The 21,002-nt window shown below is 43.0% G+C and overlaps 2 protein-coding genes across 3 annotated transcripts; one reads left to right on the forward strand and one right to left on the reverse strand.

Moving 5' to 3' along the window:
* Window positions 1–6,450: 6,450 nt before the first annotated feature.
* On the reverse strand, window positions 6,451–8,951 carry LOC106655444. 2 transcript variants are annotated; one of them, XR_002763365.1, is made up of 3 exons: window positions 8,917–8,951; window positions 6,664–8,838; window positions 6,451–6,597 (listed from the first exon to the last, which is right to left on the reverse strand). XR_002763365.1 is itself a non-coding variant. In XM_023457474.1 (2 exons), the coding sequence occupies exon 2, from the start codon at window positions 8,833–8,835 to the stop codon at window positions 7,366–7,368; it is 1,470 nt and encodes a 489-aa protein (XP_023313242.1). In that variant the 5' UTR covers window positions 8,836–8,838; window positions 8,917–8,951; the 3' UTR covers window positions 6,451–7,365. The 2 variants fall into 2 exon arrangements, 1 of the variants encoding a protein (XP_023313242.1); XM_023457474.1 differs by having other exon boundaries at window positions 6,451–8,838.
* A 9,998-nt stretch (window positions 8,952–18,949) lies between these two features.
* On the forward strand, window positions 18,950–20,938 carry LOC106655403 (tankyrase-2-like). The gene is made up of 2 exons (XM_014375778.2): window positions 18,950–20,616; window positions 20,694–20,938. Exons 1-2 carry the CDS (start codon window positions 19,011–19,013, stop codon window positions 20,708–20,710), a joined length of 1,623 nt encoding a protein of 540 aa, XP_014231264.1. The 5' UTR covers window positions 18,950–19,010; the 3' UTR covers window positions 20,711–20,938.
* Window positions 20,939–21,002: the final 64 nt, after the last annotated feature.

The following is a 21,002-nucleotide window of genomic DNA, read 5'->3' on the forward strand; positions in this document are numbered from 1 at the left end:
CCAATGTAAAATTCTTACTTGGTGATAATTCCTACGAGAAAATCTCAACCTTCTAAAACTAAGTACTTCCAAACAAACTCTCGAAAGACAACATCGATTTCACACAGAAAACATTGAATTAATATATCTTTATATACATGTTAATAATTTCGATATTCACTTCTAAATTTGCCCTCGTGGCATGGCGTGATTGGCGTACTCCATAAACCGCGACTGTTGACCTTACAAAGAAATATAATTTGTTGGACTGATTATATTTATGAATTGTAGCTGCGATCGTCTTATACACTGTGAAAAAGGATTACCCCAAGATCATCTTAATTTTTCCTCGTATTTGTAGCATGCAAAATCTTTGGAACCTTCGTGTACTGCCTTTTGGTGTTTGAGCAAATGTGATTTTTGTCCAAATTTCTTCTCACACTTGTCACATGCATAGTCTTTACGTCCTTGATGGACCGTCTTTTCATGCAGAAGTAACGTCGATTTGCGCCCAAATTTCTTCTCGCAATTTTCACATGCGAAATCTTTGCGACCATCGTGGACTGTCCTTTGGTGCTTCAACAAATCTGATTTTCGTCCAAATTTCTTCTCACATTTGTCGCATACATAATCTTTATGACCTTCGTGTACTAGCTTTTTATGCTTGAACAAATCTGATTTGTATCCAAATGTCTGCACGCACACGTCGCATAAGTAATCTTTGCGACCTTCGTGGATTGTTCTTTGGTGGTTGAGCAAAGTCGATTTGAGCCCAAATTTCTTCTCGCAATTTTCACATGCGAAATCTTTGCGACCTTCATGTACTGCTTTTTGGTGCCTGATCAAACTCATTTTTACTCCGAATTTTTTCTTGCAATAGTCACATGCGAAATCTTTGCTACCCGCGTGGACAGTTTTTTGATGTTTTATCAAATTGCTGCGAACCCCAAATTTCTTGTCGCATTGGTCACATGCGTAATCTTGGCGACCGTCGTGTACTGTCTTTTGATGGCAGAGCAAATGCGCTTTTTGAGCAAATTTCTTTCCGCACTTGTCGCATGCGTAATCCTTGCGACCTTCATGAACTCTATTTCGATGCCGAAACAAGTCTGATTTTTTCCCAAATTTCTGCTCGCAATAATCGCATGCGTAATCTTTACGACCCTCGTGGACTGTTTTTTGATGTTTCCACACATTGGATTTACTTCCAAATTTCTTCTCGCATCTGCCGCATGCGTAAAATTTGCTACCCTCGTGGACCATTCTTTGATGTTCGAGCAAACTCTGTTTATGTCCGTATTTTTTTTCGCATTTGTCACATGCATAGTCTTTACATCCATGATGGACTGTCTTTCGATGAAAAATTAAATTCGATTTTTCTCCAAATTTTTTCTCGCAATTAGAACATTCGTAATCTTTCCGACCTTCATGGACTGTTGTCTGGTGGGAACGCAAATGATGTTTTTGTCCAAATTTCATCTCACAATTGGCGCATGCGAAATGTTTCCGAACTTCGGGAACTATTTTTTGGTGCCTTATCACACTTCTCGGATTATTAAATGTATTTTCACTCTTATTGCATGTAAAATCTGTGCGATCTTCGTATATTGTCCCTTGATCCTTTAACAAATCTGATTCATTTTCAAATTTTTGATCAACATTGTAGCATGAGAAATCTCTGGGACCCTCATGGACTGTTTTTATATGCAAAAGCAAACTTTGTTTATTTCCAAATCTTTTCGCACACTTTTCACATAAGTAATCTTTGAAAACTTCGTGAAATATTTTATTGTGCTTGAGTAAAGTTGATTTATTTTCAAATTTCCTTTTGCACTTTTTGCACGTAAAATTATTACTATCTTTGTGGACTAATTTTTGGTGTGTAGACAAACTCGACTGTTTCACAAATTTCTTGTCGCACTTGTCGCATGCAAAATTACGGCCTTTGTGTAGCGTTATTTGGTGTCTACTCAAATGACTTCGGAACTCAAATTTCTTTTCGCACTTGTCGCATTCGTAATCTTTGTATTCATTGTGAATTTTGTCTCGATGTGTCTTCATGCTTGATTCTAGTGTAAATGCTTCCTGGCAAATATCACAAACGCATTTTTTGTCGCCCAAAACAATGATGTCGCGTTCAATTAAAGCATGTCCTGAGACATCTTCTTTGGAATTTTTTTCACTTTTATTCATTTCGGTGCCTGAATCAAACGATGGTTGAGTCTATTTAGTATCACGGCAATTGAATGGGTAAATCTCATCTTTTGGTACTATGGCTTGATTCTAAAACTTATTTCACGATAAACATGATCAGTGTATCAAGGCAATATGTCAAAATAGTTTATAATCATATTGTTTACAATCAAGTTGCCGATCAATTAGTCTGTAAATCCATTAGCCTATAAAATAAAAACGAAATTCTGAAGACATTCGAGAAACGATGTAAGTATAATGAATATCTTCAAATTTCATATTAATTTATCTAATATTCAAGATTTCATCTCTCAGCAAAAATAATCAGTTTAACAATCCGTAATTTATTAAATATGTGGACTAGTGGAACATTTTGATTAATGAATTACGATTTCATTTCGTGAGGTTTATAGAAAATCCAGTAACCAACTAAATCCTCGACTCATTCATAGCTCCAAACAAGACGTGAAAAAACGTAAAACAATCAGATGATTGTTACATGAATAGCTACAGAAAAAAATTCAACAAATTCTTTGACAGTAGTAAATAAATGTACGTGAAATCTATAAACACTGCAACGTTTAGTGTACAAAGGTGTAATGATAGTTTAACACTTAGAATCAGGATTTACACAATCATTTCAGCAAATGTTTTATTGAAATTTTAGAAAAATATTTGCATAAGTGTCTACACATATTTAAAATTGTAAATCAATAATTATTCTTCTGAAACCTATCACAGGCGAAATCCTTGTGAGCTTCGTATACTATCCTTGGTGATTTAAAAAATCTGATTTACTTCTCATTAATTGCTTCCCGCATTCGTCATATGCTTAAACTTTGCAACTTTCATGGATTGTCTTTTGATGAGAGACCAAATGAGCCTTTTTGTCCAAATTTCTTCTCACACTTGTTACATGCATAGTCTCTACGTCCTTGATGGATCGTTTTGTCATGCAAAAGTAAGGTCGATTTAAGTCCAAATTTCTTTTCGCATTTGGCGCATGCGAAATGTTTTCGACCCTCGTGGACTGTTCTTTGGTGCTTCAACAAATCTGATTTTTTTCCAAATTTCTGATCACATTTGTCGCATAAGTTGTCTTTGTGACCTTCGTGTACCGTCTTTTGGTGTAAGAGCAAAATATTTTTTTGCGTAAATTTCTTCTCGCACTCATTGCATGTGAAGTCTTTGCGACCCTGGTGGACTGTCCTTTGGTGCTTCAACAAATCTGATTTACTCACACATTTCCTTTCGCAATTTTCGCATGCGTAGTCTTTGCGACATTCGTGTACCGTCCTTTGGTGGGAGAGCAAATTGCTTTTAACTCCAAATTTTTTTTCGCATTTGTAGCATGCATAATCTTTGCGACCCTCGTGGACTGTCCTTTGGTGCTTCAACAAATCTGATTTACTCCCACATTTCGTTTCGCAATTATCGCATGCATAGTCTTTGCGACCCTCATGGACTGTTCTTTGGTGGAAAATCAAATGCGATCTTTGTCCGAATTTTTTTTCGCAATTGTCGCATGCATAGTCTTTGCCACTTTCATGAACTGTCCTTTGGTGAACGAGCAAATTTGATTTTTTTCCGAATTTTTTCTCGCAGTTATCGCATGCGAAATCTTTACGACTTTCGTGTACTGTCCTTTGGTGGGAGAGAAGATGTGATTTTTGTCCAAATTTTTTCTCACACGTGTCGCATGCGTAACGACCCTCATGGGCTTTTCTTTGGTGGAAAAGCAAATGTGATCTTTGTCCGAATTTTTTTTCGCACTTGTCGCATGCGTAATCCTTGCGACCTTCATGGACTGTCCTTTGGTGCTTCAACAAATCTGCTTTACTTGAATATTTTTTCTCACATTTGTCGCATGCGTAATCCTTGCGACCCTCGTGGACTGTCCTTTGGTGCCTCAACAAAACTGATTTACTTACACATTTCCTTTCGCAATTTTCGCATGCGTAGTCTTTGCGACATTCGGGTACTGTCTTTTGATGGGAGAGCAAATGATCTTTTCGTCCAAATTTCTTTCCGCAATTGTCGCATACAAAATCTTTCCGACCTTCGTGAACTGTTTTTTGGTGCCTCAGCAAATTTCTCGGATCATTAAAATTCTGCTCACACTTATTACATGCAAAATCTCTGCGATCTTCGTGTACCGTCCTTCGATGAAAGAGTAAATCCGATTTTTTTCCAAATTTCTCTCCGCATCTATCGCAGGCAAAATCTTTGCGACCTTTATGGATTATCTTTATATGTATCAGCAAACTCTGTTTATTTCCAAATCGCTTCGCGCACATTTCACATAAATAGTCTTTGAAAACTTCGTGAAATATTTTATTGTGCTTGAGTAAAGTTGATTTATTTTCAAATTTTTTCTGACACTTGTGGCACGTAAAATCTTTCCGATCTTTGTGTACCAATTTTTGGTGTGTAGACAAACTCGACTGTTTCACAAATTTCTCGTCGCACTGGTCGCATGCAAAATTACGGCTTTTGTGTTCTAATATTTGGTGTCTACTTAGATGGCTTCGGAACTCAAATTTTTTTTCACATTTGTCGCATGCGTAATTTTTCTGTTTATTGTGAATTGTATCTCGATGTGCTATCATGATTGATTGTTGAGTAAATGCCTCCAGACAAATATCACAAACATATTTTTTGTCGTCCGAAACATCTGCAGAGACAACTTCTTCGGTTTTTTCATCACTTTTGTCCATTTTAGTGCCTCAAATAATCGACGGACTTATCTGATCAGGAAATTGAATGAGGTAAATTTATCTTACAATGTTACGGCTTGATTTTCATACTAATTTTATTATAAATATGATCAGTGTGTCGAGGCAATACGTCAAAATAGTTCATTATCATATTGTTTACAATCTAGTTACTAATTTATCGGTGTATACATGTTTTCCTTACAATATTTGAACCAATTTAAAATTCTTACTTGGTGAAAATTCCTACAAGAAAATCTCAACCTTCTAAAACTAAGTACTTCCAAACTCTCGAAAGACATCGTTTTCACACAGAAAACATTGAGTTTATATATCTTGACATAAATGTTACCCTAAGATCATCTAAATTTTTGCTCGCAATTGTCGCGTAAATAATTTCTACGACCTTCGTGGACTGTCGATTGGTGTTTGAGCAAATGTGATTTTTGTCCAAATTTCTTATCACATTTGTCGCATTCGAAATCTTTGAAACCTTCATGTACTGTTTTTTGGTGCCTAATCAAACTTATTTTTGTTCCGAATTTTTTCTCGCAATATTCACATGCGAAATCTTTGATACCCGCGTGGACAGTTTTTTGATGTTTTATCAAATTGCTGCGAACCCCAAATTTCTTGTCGCATTGGTCACATGCGTAATCTTTGCTACCTGCGTGGACAATTTTTTGATGTTTTATTAAATTGCCGTGAATCCCAAATTTCTTGTCGCATTGGTCACATGCGTAATCTTGGCGACCGTCGTGTACTGTCTTTTGATGGCAGAGCAAATGCGATTTTTGAGCAAATTTCTTTTCACACTTGTCGCATGCGTAACCTTTGCGACCTTCGTGTACTGTCCTTTGGTGCCTAAACAAATCTGATGTGCTTGAATATTTTTTCTCACATTTGTTGCATAAATAATCTTTGCGACCCTCGTGGACTGTTTGCTGGTGCTTCCATACATTGGATTTACTTCCAAATTTCTTCTCGCATCTGTCGCATGGATAGCCTTTGCTACCCTCGTGGACTGTTCTTTGATGGTCGAGCAAACACCGCTTTCGTGTGTATTTTTTTTCGCACTTGTCGCATGCATAGTGTTTACTTCCTTGATGGACTGTTTTTTGGTGACTTAGCAAATTTCTCGGATTATTAAATTTCTTTTCACACTTATTCCATGCATAATCTTTGCGACCTTTGTATATTGTCCCTTGTTCCTCTAACAAATCTGATTTATGTTCAAATTTTTGCTCAAAATTTTCGCATGAAAAATCTCTGGGACCTTCATGGACTGTTTTTATATGCAAAAGCAAACTTTGTTTATTTCCAAATCTTTTCGCACACTTTTCACATAAGTAATCTTTTAAAACTTCGTGGAATATTTTTCTGTGCTTGATTAAATTTGATTTATTTTCAAATTTTTTCTCGCACTTGTTGCATGAGAAATCTTTCCGATCTTTGTGTACCAATTTTTGATGTTTAAATAAACTAGATTTTTTCACAAATTTCTTGTTGCACTTGTCGCATGCAAAATCTTTACGGCCTCTGTGTACCGATATTTGGTGCCTACTCAAATGACTTCGGAACTCAAATTTCTCTTCGCACTTGTCACATGCAAAATTATTTCGTTCATTGTGAATTTTGTCTCGGTGTGTCATCATGCTTGACTCCAATGTAAATGCCTCCTGGCAAATATCACAAACGTATTTTTTGTCGCCTAAAACAATAATGTCACGTTTAATGAAATCATGTCCTGAACCAACTTCTTCGGAATTCTTCTCACTTTTATCCATTTTGGTGCCTGAATTAAATGATAATTTAGTCTATTTAATATCACGGAAATTGATTGAGTTAATTCGATCTTCTGGTATTATGGCTTGATGTTAAAACTAATTATACTATTTACACGTGTTGAGGGAATATGTCAAAATAGTTTATAATCATATTGTTTACAATCAAGTTGCCGATTTATCTTTGTATACATATTCTCCTTACAATAATTGAACCAATCTAAAACTATAACTTGACAAAAGTTTCTTCAAGAAATTTTTTAACTTCTGTAATTGAGTATTTACAAACTAACTCTCGACAGATAGCATCAAGTTGACATAAAAAAAATCGATTTGACCTAATTATAATAACTAATTGTAGATGCGATCGTCTTATGCACTGAGAAAAAATTTTACCCTAGGATCATGACATAGCAAAAATCAGTCAACAGCCAGCAGCCTCGGTTGATGCAGCAAACCCCCATTTTGTTCTAGAAAAAAGAACAATAGTTGTCGTATCATATTGCGTTTTTTCGAATAGTCGAAAGTTATTTATTTATCCCAATCGAAGTCAGGTTAAAAATGTGTTTGTACACCTTGTACATACAATTAATTTAAAACTTGTCGTCAGAGTATATAAAATTATATATCAAACGGGACATGAACAATATCTCAATCAAACACAGTGAGTGTGTGTTGCATGTATTTAAACGAAATCATTCAATAAACCATTTACTGAAAAATCGTTTGAAATAAAGAAAATACGAATCTTTGCTAAGCAAATCGAAGAAGCACTGCGTATGGAACTTCAACTTCCTCGACCTATCCTCGTACGATCGGTTCCCGAAATCGTCCACCGCCAACAAGTCCTCGTAGCAGACCTGGCTGATGCAGTAGTGTCCTGGCGGGCCCCTTTGAAACAGCTGCGCGTCGACCCGATTGTACCTGCCGTCGCACTCGTACTTGTCGTACACGTGGGACCGGTTCTCCATGTGGCGGGCGTAGATCTTCGACACGAAGTATTGACTTTTTCCTCCTCCTCCTCCGCCGCCGCCGCTGCCTCTGCACGAGGCGTCCCCGCACTCGGCCTCGAGAAGCAGCATGCCCTCTTGGCCGGGCAGATTCAGCAGGGCCATCTCGCGCGGGTGCCGGTATTTCACCGGTATTATCAAGTCGGTCCCCAGCAGCCGACCGCGATGATCCCACTGGGTGCATCGAAGCCGATCCTCGCCCGGTGCGAAGGTGATCTTGGCGCAGACGCCGATGCGGCCGTGGCTCGTCGAGTAGGCGACGATGCGCTCGTTGTGCCGTCCGAACTGCCGCTCGATCGCGACGGTCGTGTTCGGCCGTAACTCGTACGTGCGCAGCAGCACTGCCTTGCCGCTCTGCGGGACGATCCAGACTCGAGTGAGCACGGTACCGAGCAGTTCGACGGCCTGGATGAGCAGATGGCCGCTCGCGGGATCGTTGTCCCGGAGCGGAGCCACGATCATCCGGTCGTCCCCGAGGTCCTGTTTGAACCAGAAGAAGGGCCCGGCGCTGACGTCGAGGCGATCGTTGAAGCCGACCCAGCACCTGGGCACGTTGAAGATCTGCAAAGGCTCGTGGTAGCACTTTGTGCCACGCTTCTCGCTGCCGACTATGGCGACGAACCAATTCTCGTAGACGACGAAATTCACCGGCCGCAGATGCCTCAGCTGTTTGGCTCGTGCTTCGTACAGCGAACAGTCGCTCAAGTGCACGACGAAAAGTCGCCACTTGTTCGGCGACGTCACCGACACGGTCGGATCTACCCAGCTGAGGATGGCCTTGTCTTCACCAAAGGGCCGGACCTGCATCGTACCGGGCCTGATGACACCGGCGCCTCGACGACTCATCGTTAGGGTGATGGGACACTCGTGTTTGCGGCCCCCCTGATCGTCGTGGTATATCTCGCACTTGATGAATTTCTGTGATCCATTCCCTTGCAGGTGGATTGGCTCCTCGTCGCAGACGACAAACACCCGTGTGTCTTCGTGATAGGAGTACCGGTCGAATATCAGGTTCCGGCCAGGATAGCTGTACTGGACAAGGGAGGTAGTAGTAGGTATAGGGATATAGGGAAGGATGAGAGGGTAGAGGATTTTGTAAAAGGTCCATGACGACAGGATGATAGAAATGAATTCCGGCTTGAAATGAATAAGCATTGTCTGAGGGACGAAAAAAAGTTAACGAACTGACGGATTCGTCTAGTGGATCATTATGAATCGATGAAGTACACCAATTACCTTAGTTTATTCGATGTGTACTCTGTCAATAGCGATTGTCGACTGACTCAAAACAAAATTGACTGATACGCATGAGGGCTAAGTTGACTATATGGCAGCTAGAGAGGCAATTAATTTTAGATTGATGTAACGAAACAAAAATTAAATATAATAATCTTTTTACCGGTATTCAAATGATTTATTTAATTGTAATTACTTAATTTTTAGATCTCGGACTTTCAAAGTAAATATTAAAACTTCAAGAGTTAAAAATATGGCATTTGAATCGATAAATGAGCTTCTTATGGTAGTCGCCCACATAAAGTTGATTAGATCAAATCTGAGAGAATGTCTATTTTATACGATTGATTTTCTGACTTTTCTTTTTCTTGATTTTTCTTGATTTTCTCGTTTTTTTGATTCATGTTTTTTGTTTTTTTTGTTTCCTTACTTTTTACTTGTTTGATTTTAGATTTTTTTATTGAATTGATTTTTTCTTGATTTTTCAATTTTTTGTTATTTACAGAAAAAAAAATGGCATGTTCGCCGAAGATTCTTTTAATTTTGAGCACGTCGTGGAAGAGACCTTACAGGCGGACATAGACATAGATTCCTACCTTATCCTGAGCAACAGCTTATGAGCATTTGCGACATCCGCCGAATGGTCCTTGCTAGGTAGAGAAACCAGGTGGAGGTACGAACCTTGCGAGAACGTCAAAGCTACAAAGCTTGTTCAGAATTACCTTAACAGAGTATCTAGCACCAAGAAATACCAGAAGATGGTTTTCATGGAGGGCCATTGGGCCAATTATGGCGCAGAGCAAATTTTTGTGCTCTTTGCTGTCGACAACTGCCTATTACTCTCGGGAACGAACATAATGCGCGTTTTCATGGAGAAGGTAAGTTGATTCCGTTTCATTTGGTTACTTTGGGGTTACTTGAAGGATCCTGATAAAGTCCAATTTATTAATGTTCCAAATCGCAGGTCGTGCTGAAAGCTTTCGACTCCTTGCCGGGTGACACAACGACGGGCCTGATTTTCCAAAAGGATAAAAATCCCATGAGAATCTTCAGCGAAGATATGCTCGTTTTTATTGAACTGCTGGAAGAGAACCAAGCACGTTGGCTCAACACTGAGCCGTATGTCATACGGACATTTTTTTACAAATGCCGACACAACCTCAAGGCTGATATCGACAAGGCATATGAGGCGATCCGTCAGTCCATGAGCTCGTGGCAGAAAGACATTCTCTTCTATCAAATTCACACGGGCTGCTTCGTAAGAAATGATCAGAAGGAAATGTTTTTGTTTGACTACGACAAAGTGGAAGAGGTCTGCGATTTTTTATTCCTTCACTTGGGTATATTACCCGGGGATTATTTGGAATTAACCCCCATTTCATATACCAACCTATGACATACGTTTTTTTAATTACTTGCTTTTTGTCCTAGGTGCTTGGCCACGATAACTTCCAACGTCCGAAGGCGTTCCATTTTAATAAGATAGGGCACTTTTTTACAAATAAAAGGACAGCACGCTTCCCCCAGATCGACAACATCATCACGTACGAGCTGCAGCAGCACAAGATCAGTAAAGATGTTTACAAGCAGAAATTGATCTCCATCATTGTGGTAAATGGCTTAAATAGCGCCGTTTTTAAGGATGGAAGAAATGAAATCGTGACGCTGCCCAATCAGCTATTGGGTTATGTAGATTCGATCGCGAAGGAACCCGTTACTCGAATCGAAATTGTGGAAACTTTTTTCAAAGTCGATGAGTTGGCGGTCTCCGAATTTTCCCGGGTCTGGTCGAGTGAAACTCAAAATCACCGTATTACTTACTCGACGTGCATTTTACAACTGTTCCATACGTTATACTTCAAGGGGGCCTTCGTCGGTGACAGAGTGGACAAAATATTGTCGCGCCAAAACCAAGGAAGCGGTTGATTTGCTGTCAACGAACTTCGAACGCGGTACGACGATCCCAACGAGGGAAGAAATCGATCGATGTTACAAGACCATCGAGATATTTCTTGCCTTCGTTGATGGAACCGTCGAACGACAAACCAGCGGTAGAGCGGACGTCTTCTACCTTAACACACTGAAGAAAAAGGGAGACGGGGGTTATTTCGAACTCCTCTACCGCAGCTGTCCACGAACAACACCGATTGCTGATGGTAGAGAGAAGCTGCGATACTTTTTCTCACTGGTGATGAGGGCTCGTTCGTACCTCAAATAACGGGTGAGACAGACCACGACCAAGGGCTTGGGTCCATCTCCACTCCAAAACTCCACTCCAATTTCGTTGTCCATCGTCGGATGGTTCTCTCCGAACAACGGAAATAGGCAGCTATCACATTGCGAGCCACATTTGCGGTAATCAAATATCGCAATACAGCGAGATTTGGCTCGTTCGGCTGAAACGGCATTGTTAAAAAAAAAAAAACCGTTTTATTGTTCACGAAACCGACACGAAGCGCGATCAATCTAGACTGCCTTGTGACGATGATAATCGGTCATTAGCGCAGAAGATTTACGGTTTCCCAGCTTATTCGCAAGTTAGCGGTGGGGGCAACTGCAGTGCGAATTTGCTAAATTTTTAAACTGCAAACGATAAGTCGTGCAAATGACGCGAAGGAGGGGAACTTGGCTGCTCGTTGCAAAAACGAATTCGTTATTTTTACGCTTGACCGCCGTGAAGACCACATCGCACTCTGACACCACTATTTGTTTTAAAATTTTTCGAAGGATGAGGACTTTACAGCGAGAATTGTGCAGGGAGGTGCGAATGCCGGTTATTTTATATGACCAGCGTCACCCGGATTACAAAAACACCAATCGCAAATTTGATGCATACAACACCGATGCACAAAGCTTGCACGTATTAAGCCTTAAGTAATTTTATACTTTTTTATCTTACCTTTTCTGCCGATCTCTCTCTCTCTCTCTCTTTCTGTCTCTCTCTTGCTTTATCTACTCTAACCCCCTTTTTTCCTTTCTTTTTTTGCTGCCACTTTGAGGTGCATAAAAATAAGAACAAGTATACGACGCGAGCCCAAAAACAATTGCTCAGCAACTCATGACAAACTTTTTTGTCGTGCACCAAGATCAACGCACATAAATGCGCCAATTATAATCTCTCTCGCTCTCATATTTTTATTCTGGCCGTTATATTTGTATTAACTAACATTTTTTATCTTTTCTTTGTTACAGCTTTAACTGTAAAATATATGTGGCAAGGTCTTCGCAAAAAATACAACCATCTACAATTGCAACTTGGGGCAGGCCGAAAAAAGTGTGCAATGTTATCGAGGGTTAACATGGAATACCTATACAGGATGGACTACCTGTGCCATTATACGCACCACTTTGGAAATTACCACAACCGAACTTTCGAAGAGCGTTGCCGAGAGGCAGGGATAGTCGTCATTTTTGAAGACTAAAACAATCAAAATTTGAAATTTTTTTTATAAAGCAAGCGAGCATAAGTATCTCTTTGTAATGTTTTATAAATTAAAAAGTTTTCATTAACATAAATGATTACCAGTGTTGTTTATTTCTACAATAATATATTGTAACGCGAGAGAAAACTCGGTGTTTTTTGTAATAGAAGGCCAAAAACAATAAAACCTTTTTTCTAATTTTGCTGTGCTCGAAATCAAAAATAACGTTGACGCTAGGCTCCTTTAAGCGGCTAGCTCGCCTTTTCTTAGCGTGCGAGCGATGATCGGCGTCGTCGCCACCTAGCGGTGACGAATCAAAACACTCGGCGTTAAGCCGCGAGCGCGAACCTAACAGAAAATCAAAGCGCGAAGCTCGCCGTGCGAGAGGCACGACGAGCAGACGACAGCAACGAGCACGCGACCGAGCGAGAGCCGATAATCGACGGGAGAGATATAGACTTCTAGTCCATGTACGCGCGCGAACAGTCGCAACGACCTTCCGTATTGCTGTGAACTGCGAAGTGTGTGTTTTGCGATAAGCGATATCCAGTGAGTGCCGTGACACACCAAAGTAGCTCCGTCGACCCCGTGCTCACGGACCCTCTCCTGCCGTAGAGACACTCGTGTCTGTAGACAACCCCGACTTGATCACCCGCAACTTAAGCGATTGCTTAACTTTATACAGGTTTTACAAATATGTACAACACCTAAATTAAATTAATTTACTTTCTGTAGCTTCACCAAGAGTTGGAACGGGTGACTTCTGAACGAGATCTTGCATTCAGAGAGAAGGACAAATTAAGCGATGAGTGCTCAAAAGCAAAAACTGACCGACTTGATCATTTGTCGAGTGAGCTGAAAGAAACTATCGCTAGGGAGCAACGATTATTAGGAGAATTGCATGAACTCGTTCAGGATTATACTTCGCTTCACAAGACATTATCAACTATACCGAACCTGGGTGACAGTTGCTGATTTTATGCTGTAAAAAAATCTTCGAAACATTGATGAACGAGGATTTGTGGCGCATTTACTTGGCGGCTACGGGTCAAAGCTCGTAATTGTCATGAACTTATTTTCAGTATTTTTCAATGTTTTAATGTTATTTAATGATGCACATTTTCTATATAATTCAAATAAATGAAATTTAATAAAAAATAGTTTTGATCTTTCTTATTAAAAACGTCGATAGCTTGGATGAAAATTATTTTGTAATCGTTGTAAATATAGAGCATTTTGTGCGCTTCGCGCGAACTGACAGTTGACACGTGATATTGGCCGCTGCTCATTCCTCCCCACTACTGTCGTACACGCAACACGAGGCGAGGCGCGACACTCGTCTGTCTCACTCGCTTCGTAAATCGTCGCTCAGCTCGTTCGTGCCGCGTGCATGTCAGTACACGTTACGACGCTCGACGCTGTGCAGCATGAACGACCGAGAAGAATCGAATCGACTAGTTTTACAGCAAGTTTTTCAATTCCTAGCCACTGAACGCGAAAATATGTACGGGAACGAAGAGCACGAAGGGTTGTCCGATCGCGAATCCGACGGCGACAGCGACGACGGCTACGTGAATTCAGCCAAATTGAAGAGAATGCGCGAACGCATCGATTGGGACGTCGAAGAGCAGCGACACGATCTTCTACGACAACTCTGTTCCTTGACCATAGATTGGTGGACGGGTTCGTTTCCCAATCTCCTCGACGTTTTTCGCAAGGAAGAAATCGATTGGCTTCTGATGACGAACGTGCAAAATATAGCCGAGCCACTCGGGGTCAGTAAATTTGTCAAATTCGTGGCTCGCAGCGGCTACAAGGACGAGCCCGACCTCGACGAGGACAGCGGCAAGCCACTGACGCGTCGCACCACGGCGCTGCATCGGGCGAGTCGGCGCGACTTTTGGACATGTCGCATGATCATCGAGCTGTTTGAAATATACGACAGATTCGACGTGAACTACACCGACGAGTTTGGATTGACGCACTTTCACGTGGCCTGCGAGTACGGTCTTTACGACGTTGTTCAGAAATTCCTCGAACTAGGCCGCGTGGATCCCAATTGCCTCGAGTACGTGACGGGTGATTCGCCGCTACACTTGGCTGTGGCTGGTGGCTTTTTCGACGAAGAGAAATCGATTTATCGCTTGTTATTGAAAAGCGGCGCAGATCCGAACTTGGCCAACTTTAACGATGTGACTCCTCTGCACAGACTGTGCAGGTCGGACCACTACTCGCACGAGGAATTGAAGCTGTTCTTCGAGAGCTGCGACGACGTCGGGCGGACGGTGAGGGTCGACGCGCGAGACAAGATGAGCAGGACGCCGCTTCAATTGGCCGTGACGAGTCTCATGCCGGTGACCGTCGACGTGCTCCTGGATCGCGGCGCCGATCTATCGAAATTCACCTTTCCCGCCATGTGTCACTTTCCCGAGGAATCGCAAAAGGAGGGCGAATGTTCGATCAATTTCAAAGTGCAACAAGCATCGGGCCTGCTGGCCTGCGTCGAGAGTCTCGAGAGACGAGGATACCAGCTGGACCGAGACGACGCCGCGACGATCATGGCATTTTTCGCCAAATACGGACTGTTCGAGACGTCGTCGAATCTCGACAAGGACGATTGGCGCGACGACGACAAGTTCGCGAAAGAAGCCAAAAAGAAAATGTTGACGCCGGACTTGTCGCTCCACGACCTGATCCCGCTGCGACCCGCAGAGGCGGCCAAACGACTCGCTTACATGGACTACGTGGCGTTCGCGGAAGAAGAGCTTGTTTGGTCCCTGCCGAAAGGGTTCTACGACGCTTGCGCCACGCACCTCTGCGAAAAACTGTCGAGAGGATTTTTCCAGCGATGGGCGCTGGATGCTCTCTTGGAGCTGACCGGCCAGCGACTGCCGATTCTCTGCTGCGACATGGTCATCGAGCAGCTGATGATCAAGGATTTGTGGCGCATTTGCTTGGCGGCGAGCAGTCGATAGTTGACGATGTCGATAATCTTTTTAATTTATTTTAGTGCTTTACAATGTTGAAGATTTTTCTTAGTATTGAAATAATGGAAATAAATGTATAAGTAAAAAAATTAGTTGTGCTTTGTTTTCTATGATATTACATAAAACTTAATCATTTGAAGTAAAAGATCTCTATTTTCTTTTTAATCGCAACATGAGGTAATTTATTGACGACTCGAGTATTAAAACGACGTGACATTAGCTTCGGTAAAAAGTAGACGCACACAATCATAATATACATCGTTATCATAGGGTCGTTTCGATATAATGATGCAATCGGCCGGTAAACATTAGCGGCTCGATATCGACTATGTAAGTTCGCAGCGATTATGTCCTTATTAGAAAATAAAATGCCAAAGCAGTTGGTTCGATTCGATTGAGCACACGCACACACACGGTATTATTGCTTGCTTACGTAAGTGGCGATCTCTCGACGTCGCAATGAAATGCCGACAATCTTGGCTCTCGGCAGTTTCGCCACGCGATCGAATAAAACAATCGAATGATCTTATAAAACTTTTATCATATTTTCATTCCGTTGCTTCTTCTAGTCCCTTTGCATCGTGGCTGCGCGTCGCTCGCCACGCACTACTATACAGTCAAGGTCGATCGCGTAACGGACCTCTTTCGCGAAGCTTGCCAGCGTCATTCGCCATATTATACCGCGTCGATATATTATGCTGTACTTCGCGATGACCATCGTGCGATTAAGATTTTAGCCTCGATGCCGCTGCTTTTCTCTTTCTCTTTCTACATACACTGTATGATATGTACTTGGCGTATAATTGACAGTGCGCTGGGAGAGAGAAGAGAGAGAGAGAACGAGTATACACGTATATTATATGTAATTCAGGCACACACATATATAAACACACTGCATAGTGCATACTTTTTTACGGATATAATGCGCTTGCAGAGAAAGAGAGCCAAAGAGGCGCTGAGTGAGCCGCCGCACCGCGACTCTATATCTTCGCTGAAGATCGGTCGGAATTTCTTGAGAAAATCTGCGGTGACAGCTGCGAGCTTGTGTACACATACACACGCGGCAGAACAGCAGCGACGGCGGCTGCGGCTGCAGATGACTAGAAATAAGAAGATGATTATTATTACCTTTCGACGTAATTTTAAAGCAAATATTAGTATAAATCTAACGCGTGAAGCTAGGTAAGAAGTGAAACTAGTTTACGCGCATAGGAATGAAGAGTAGGAACATAGCAGAATCTCTTTCATTTGCAACGATATTTTTGATGGCAACTATACTGCTCGACGCTCGTATCACTTTGTAACGTCTTTTAATTATATATATCGTGCAGTTGCGCTCGCTTCAGTCGGTGGCGTGCAGGTTCGTTCATGTTGTTGCTCGATCAAAGCGTATATTATAAGCATGGGTAGTTGGCGCGCGTGAACTGCTGAATTGAGTCAGTACGAGTTACGACGCCACAGCGCGAACACCGAACAGAGAGTGATCGCATCGAACGCACGCAGCAAGTCGATTTTAGCGAGAAAAGTTGAAATTCTATTTCATATCGTGATAGTTTTTTTTCTTGTGTGTGTGAAACAATGGCCGCCGACGCGAAAAGTTTGAACGAATTGAAAAAATTGCGTGCACAGGTCAACTGGGAGAATCCCTACCAGAGAGAAGATTTTCTCTATGAATTTTACCACCTAATCGAACATTGGGAAGGTCAACGACCAAATTTCCGGGACATTTTTTGGCCCAAAGAAATCGATTGGCTTCTTGAAGAGGGTATGAGCTTCAAGTTAAATCCAGAACCATTCATTGACTTAATGATCGAAACCGGTTACAAAGACGAACCCGACGTCGATAAAGACGGCAAGCCACTTTGGCATCGCAGCACAGGAGTACATGGAACTCAAGGCTATTATCCAAAGTGGGAAAGGATAACCCGCAAGCTGTTTAAAATCTACGACAGATTCGACGTAAATTACACCGACGATGGCGTAACGCATTTCCATGTGGCCTGCGAGTATGGTCTTTATGACGTTGTTCAGAAATTCCTCGAACTAGGTCAGGATCACAATCTCTTCGAGAATTATTATGGTGAATCGACGCTAAGCTTGACCGTGCGTTTAGGTCACAAGGACGTGGCACTGTTGCTGCTGAAAAATGGCGCCAATCCAAATTCGGCCAACGAGGAGGGATCGACCATTCTGCACTTTTTATGCGATGGATATTACGATGTTAAGCTATTGAAGATGTTATTCGAGATCTGCGATGAATCGAGTCAGACCTTGCAGGTCGATGCTAAGGATAAGTTTGGTCGGACACCACTTCAGTTGGCCGTGGCGAGACTCTTACCGAATACCGTCGATGTGCTCTTGGATCGTGGCGCTGATCTGGCCAGCTCCGTTTTCCCAGCCGAGAGTGATTTTGACAAGCGTTACAGTTGGTTTGAATGGAAACAATTATCTGACGCTCTGTTAGTTGTTGAACATCTTGAGAAAAGAGGATATGAATTGGACCGGTCCGACGCTCTCACGATTATGCATTTTTTCGACAAGTACAAATTGTTCGATCAGTCGTCGATTTGGGTAAAATGTTCGAACCATGAAGAGTTCGAGAGCAGATTGAAAAATATAGAGATACGCCCGAGTCTGTCGCTCTACGAGCTATTTCGGATGAGATCCGACGAGGCTGCGAAACTATTCACGGTGGCGGACTACTACAAGTTGGCGGGCTCGGGAAAATTGAATGAGTTAATCTACGGATATGGAAAAGTTTGTAACTTGCATCTGTGCGAGATAACGTTGAGAAGATTTTGTCGACGATGGGCACTGGATTCTTTCATGGAGCTGACGCGCTATCGGCTGCCGATTGTCTGCTGTGATATAATCATCAGGAATTTAATGAACGAACATTTGTTTCACATTTGTTTAGCGGCTGAAGATCAGAGTCACGAGGACAGTAAAAAAATTTTGGAAACAAATGGAGGACAATGCAATAACAAAAGACCTGCGAGGGCTAGAAAAGCTCCACAAAGACTGCAAATTGTATGGTGAAGACGATGAAGGTTCCATTTTAGTCTTGCTTTGAAATTTATAGAAGAATCTGTGACGACGTTAAGCATGCAACATTTTCTGGTTCAGAGTTATTAAATTTTGCAGATTTCTGTCATTCAATAAAAAAATTATTAATTAATTCGTTGCGATTTTATTTCATTTTTATATTCCAATCCATCATCGTCGCGATGAAAACTTCATAATTGTAAGTTAATCTAAAATGACACGCGGTGCATATTTGAATTCGTTGTGCGCAAAGAAATACGAGCGAGTTCAACAATCATGTGCTCTGAAGTGACAGTCGACAGAGTCCCTTTTGACACGCTGCGATTGACCGACACTCCTATACATAGGTACGACGCGTTCGGTCGACGCTCGTGCATATACAGCAACAACACGTGACATACAATTTGGCGCTCGCGAGCATTTGCAGTGTTGTTGTGGTGCGTGTCTTTGTCTCTTTTTCGCTCCCCTCTTTGTCGTGCGTGTTAGCTCGAGTTGCTTCTGTAGCTCGGTCGAACGACACAATAGATATATATTAGGTCAGTCCTACTCGCAGTACACCTCACGACTCCGTGGCGTAAACAGAAAAAGCCGAGTGATTCTCGCGTCGAGTGTTTTTCAGTGCGCGCGCGTGACCGCTGCGATGGCTCAAGACGATCGAGCCTGCTCGAGAAAATTGAAAAGTCTGCGCCAAAGCGTCGACTGGGAGAACGAGGCGCAGCGCGACGAACTCTACGAGCAGCTGTACGAGTTGATCCGAGACTGGGAGGGCCGTTATCCGGATCTACGCGACATTTTTCGGCCCGAGGAGATCGACTGGCTGCTCATGGAGTCCGTGAGAAACGAGAACCGAGAGATGGACGCGGAGCCGCTCGTCGACTTCGTCGTCAGGTGCGGCTACAAGGACGAAGCGGACGAAGATGTCTCGGTGCGTCGCACCACCGCACTGCACTACGCCATCGGTTACAGATTTCTCTGCGTCGTGCGTGGCCTCTTTCAGATCTACGACAGATACGACGTGAATTACGTCGACGAGGAGTCGGGCCTCACGCATTTTCATGCCGCCTGCGTGGCCGGCTACGAGGCGGCGGTCAGACGATTCCTCGAGCTCGGCCGGGTGGATCCTAACTTACAGCCTAGTGCGGCTGCCGATCCACCTCTGCACCTGGCTCTGACGCATCACAGGCGCGAAGTGACCAAATTGTTACTGAAACACGGCGCCGATCCCAATCTGGCCAACGCCAAGGGATCGACGGCTCTGCACGTCATGTGCGAGGAGCACATCGACTACGACCTGGCGGACATTCTGTTCGATTTTGTTAGTGACGAGTTTGGCCCGGTGCTCGTAGACGCCCGAGACAAGGAGGGCAACACGCCGCTGCACCTGGCGCTGCGCCACGGACACCGTAACCTGACGAAGCTGCTGCTCGCGAGAGGCGCCGACCCGAATATCGTCAACGAGGACGGAGAGACTCCGCTGCACGTCAATTGCCAGAGATACCGCGACGACGATCTGGCCGAGCTGTTCTTCAAGGTCAACGACGAGATCAAGCGGACGCAGGTGCGAGTCAATGTCCAAGACAAGCTGGGCCGTACACCGCTGCAATTCGCCGTGGCGAGATTCCTGCCGAACACCGTCAACTCGCTGCTGAATCGCGGCGCCGACATGTCCAGCTTCGTCTTTCCCGCCTCGAGTCAATTTCGCGAGAGGATCGAGTCGCGCTTCGACGAGACCCAGTTCAATTTCAAACTCGGCCTGGCCGTGGGCGCTCTGCTGGTCGTCGGGCATCTCGAGCGTCGAGGATACACCCTGGAACGCGGTGACGCCCTGACGATCATGCGTCTATTCGCGAGCTACGGATTGTTCGAGAAGACGACTCCGGAGGTCGAAAACTGGTACGACGACGAGGAGTTCGCGAGAACGGCCAAAAAGCTGACGATACGCCGGAGTCTGTCGCTGTACGAGCTGATCCGGCTGCGAGCCGAGGAGGCCGCCAAGCTGATTACCTGCAAGGATTACCTCAAGGTCGCGCGCTCGCAAAAGCTGTGGTTCCTGCCGCACGAGCCCATCGACGCCTGCGCCCTGCACCTGTGCGAGAAGGCGTCGAGAGGATTTTTTCGACGATGGGCGCTGGATCCGTTGCTGAAGCTGACCGGTCATCAGTTGCCGATTCTTTGTTGCGAGAAAATCATCAAGCTATTGATGAATCAAGATTTGTGGCATATTTGCTTGGCCGCTGCGGAGCAAGGTTCGTAACGACTCTGAGATTTTTATATTAACTATATGAATTCGGAAATTTATTGTTTTTTTATTTTTTGCTTTCAGATGAATATTCAAACTAACGATCGACGTATGGCTCATGTGCGTGATATATAGCAGTACTATGAACCCGAAGTATGCAAACAATGTATGTAATATGTATACGAGTAACAACGACGCTTATAGCGCGCGAAAACCGTTAGAGACACCTGCGTGTCTCGTGTACCGACTACATAATTAAATTAATTAATACATTCACCTGAAAATTTAATAAGAATTAATTCCTATCATTATCGCGGTGCATGGCATGAGGCAAGTGGAACGATTCTTAGGGATAATAATATTGAGATAAGCGATAAATCGATTGATTTTGTA

The sequence above is a fragment of the Trichogramma pretiosum genome, unplaced genomic scaffold, assembly GCF_000599845.2.
Source record: "Trichogramma pretiosum strain Unisexual culture from Peru unplaced genomic scaffold, Tpre_2.0 scaffold107, whole genome shotgun sequence".
NCBI classification, from domain to species: domain Eukaryota; kingdom Metazoa; phylum Arthropoda; class Insecta; order Hymenoptera; family Trichogrammatidae; genus Trichogramma; species Trichogramma pretiosum.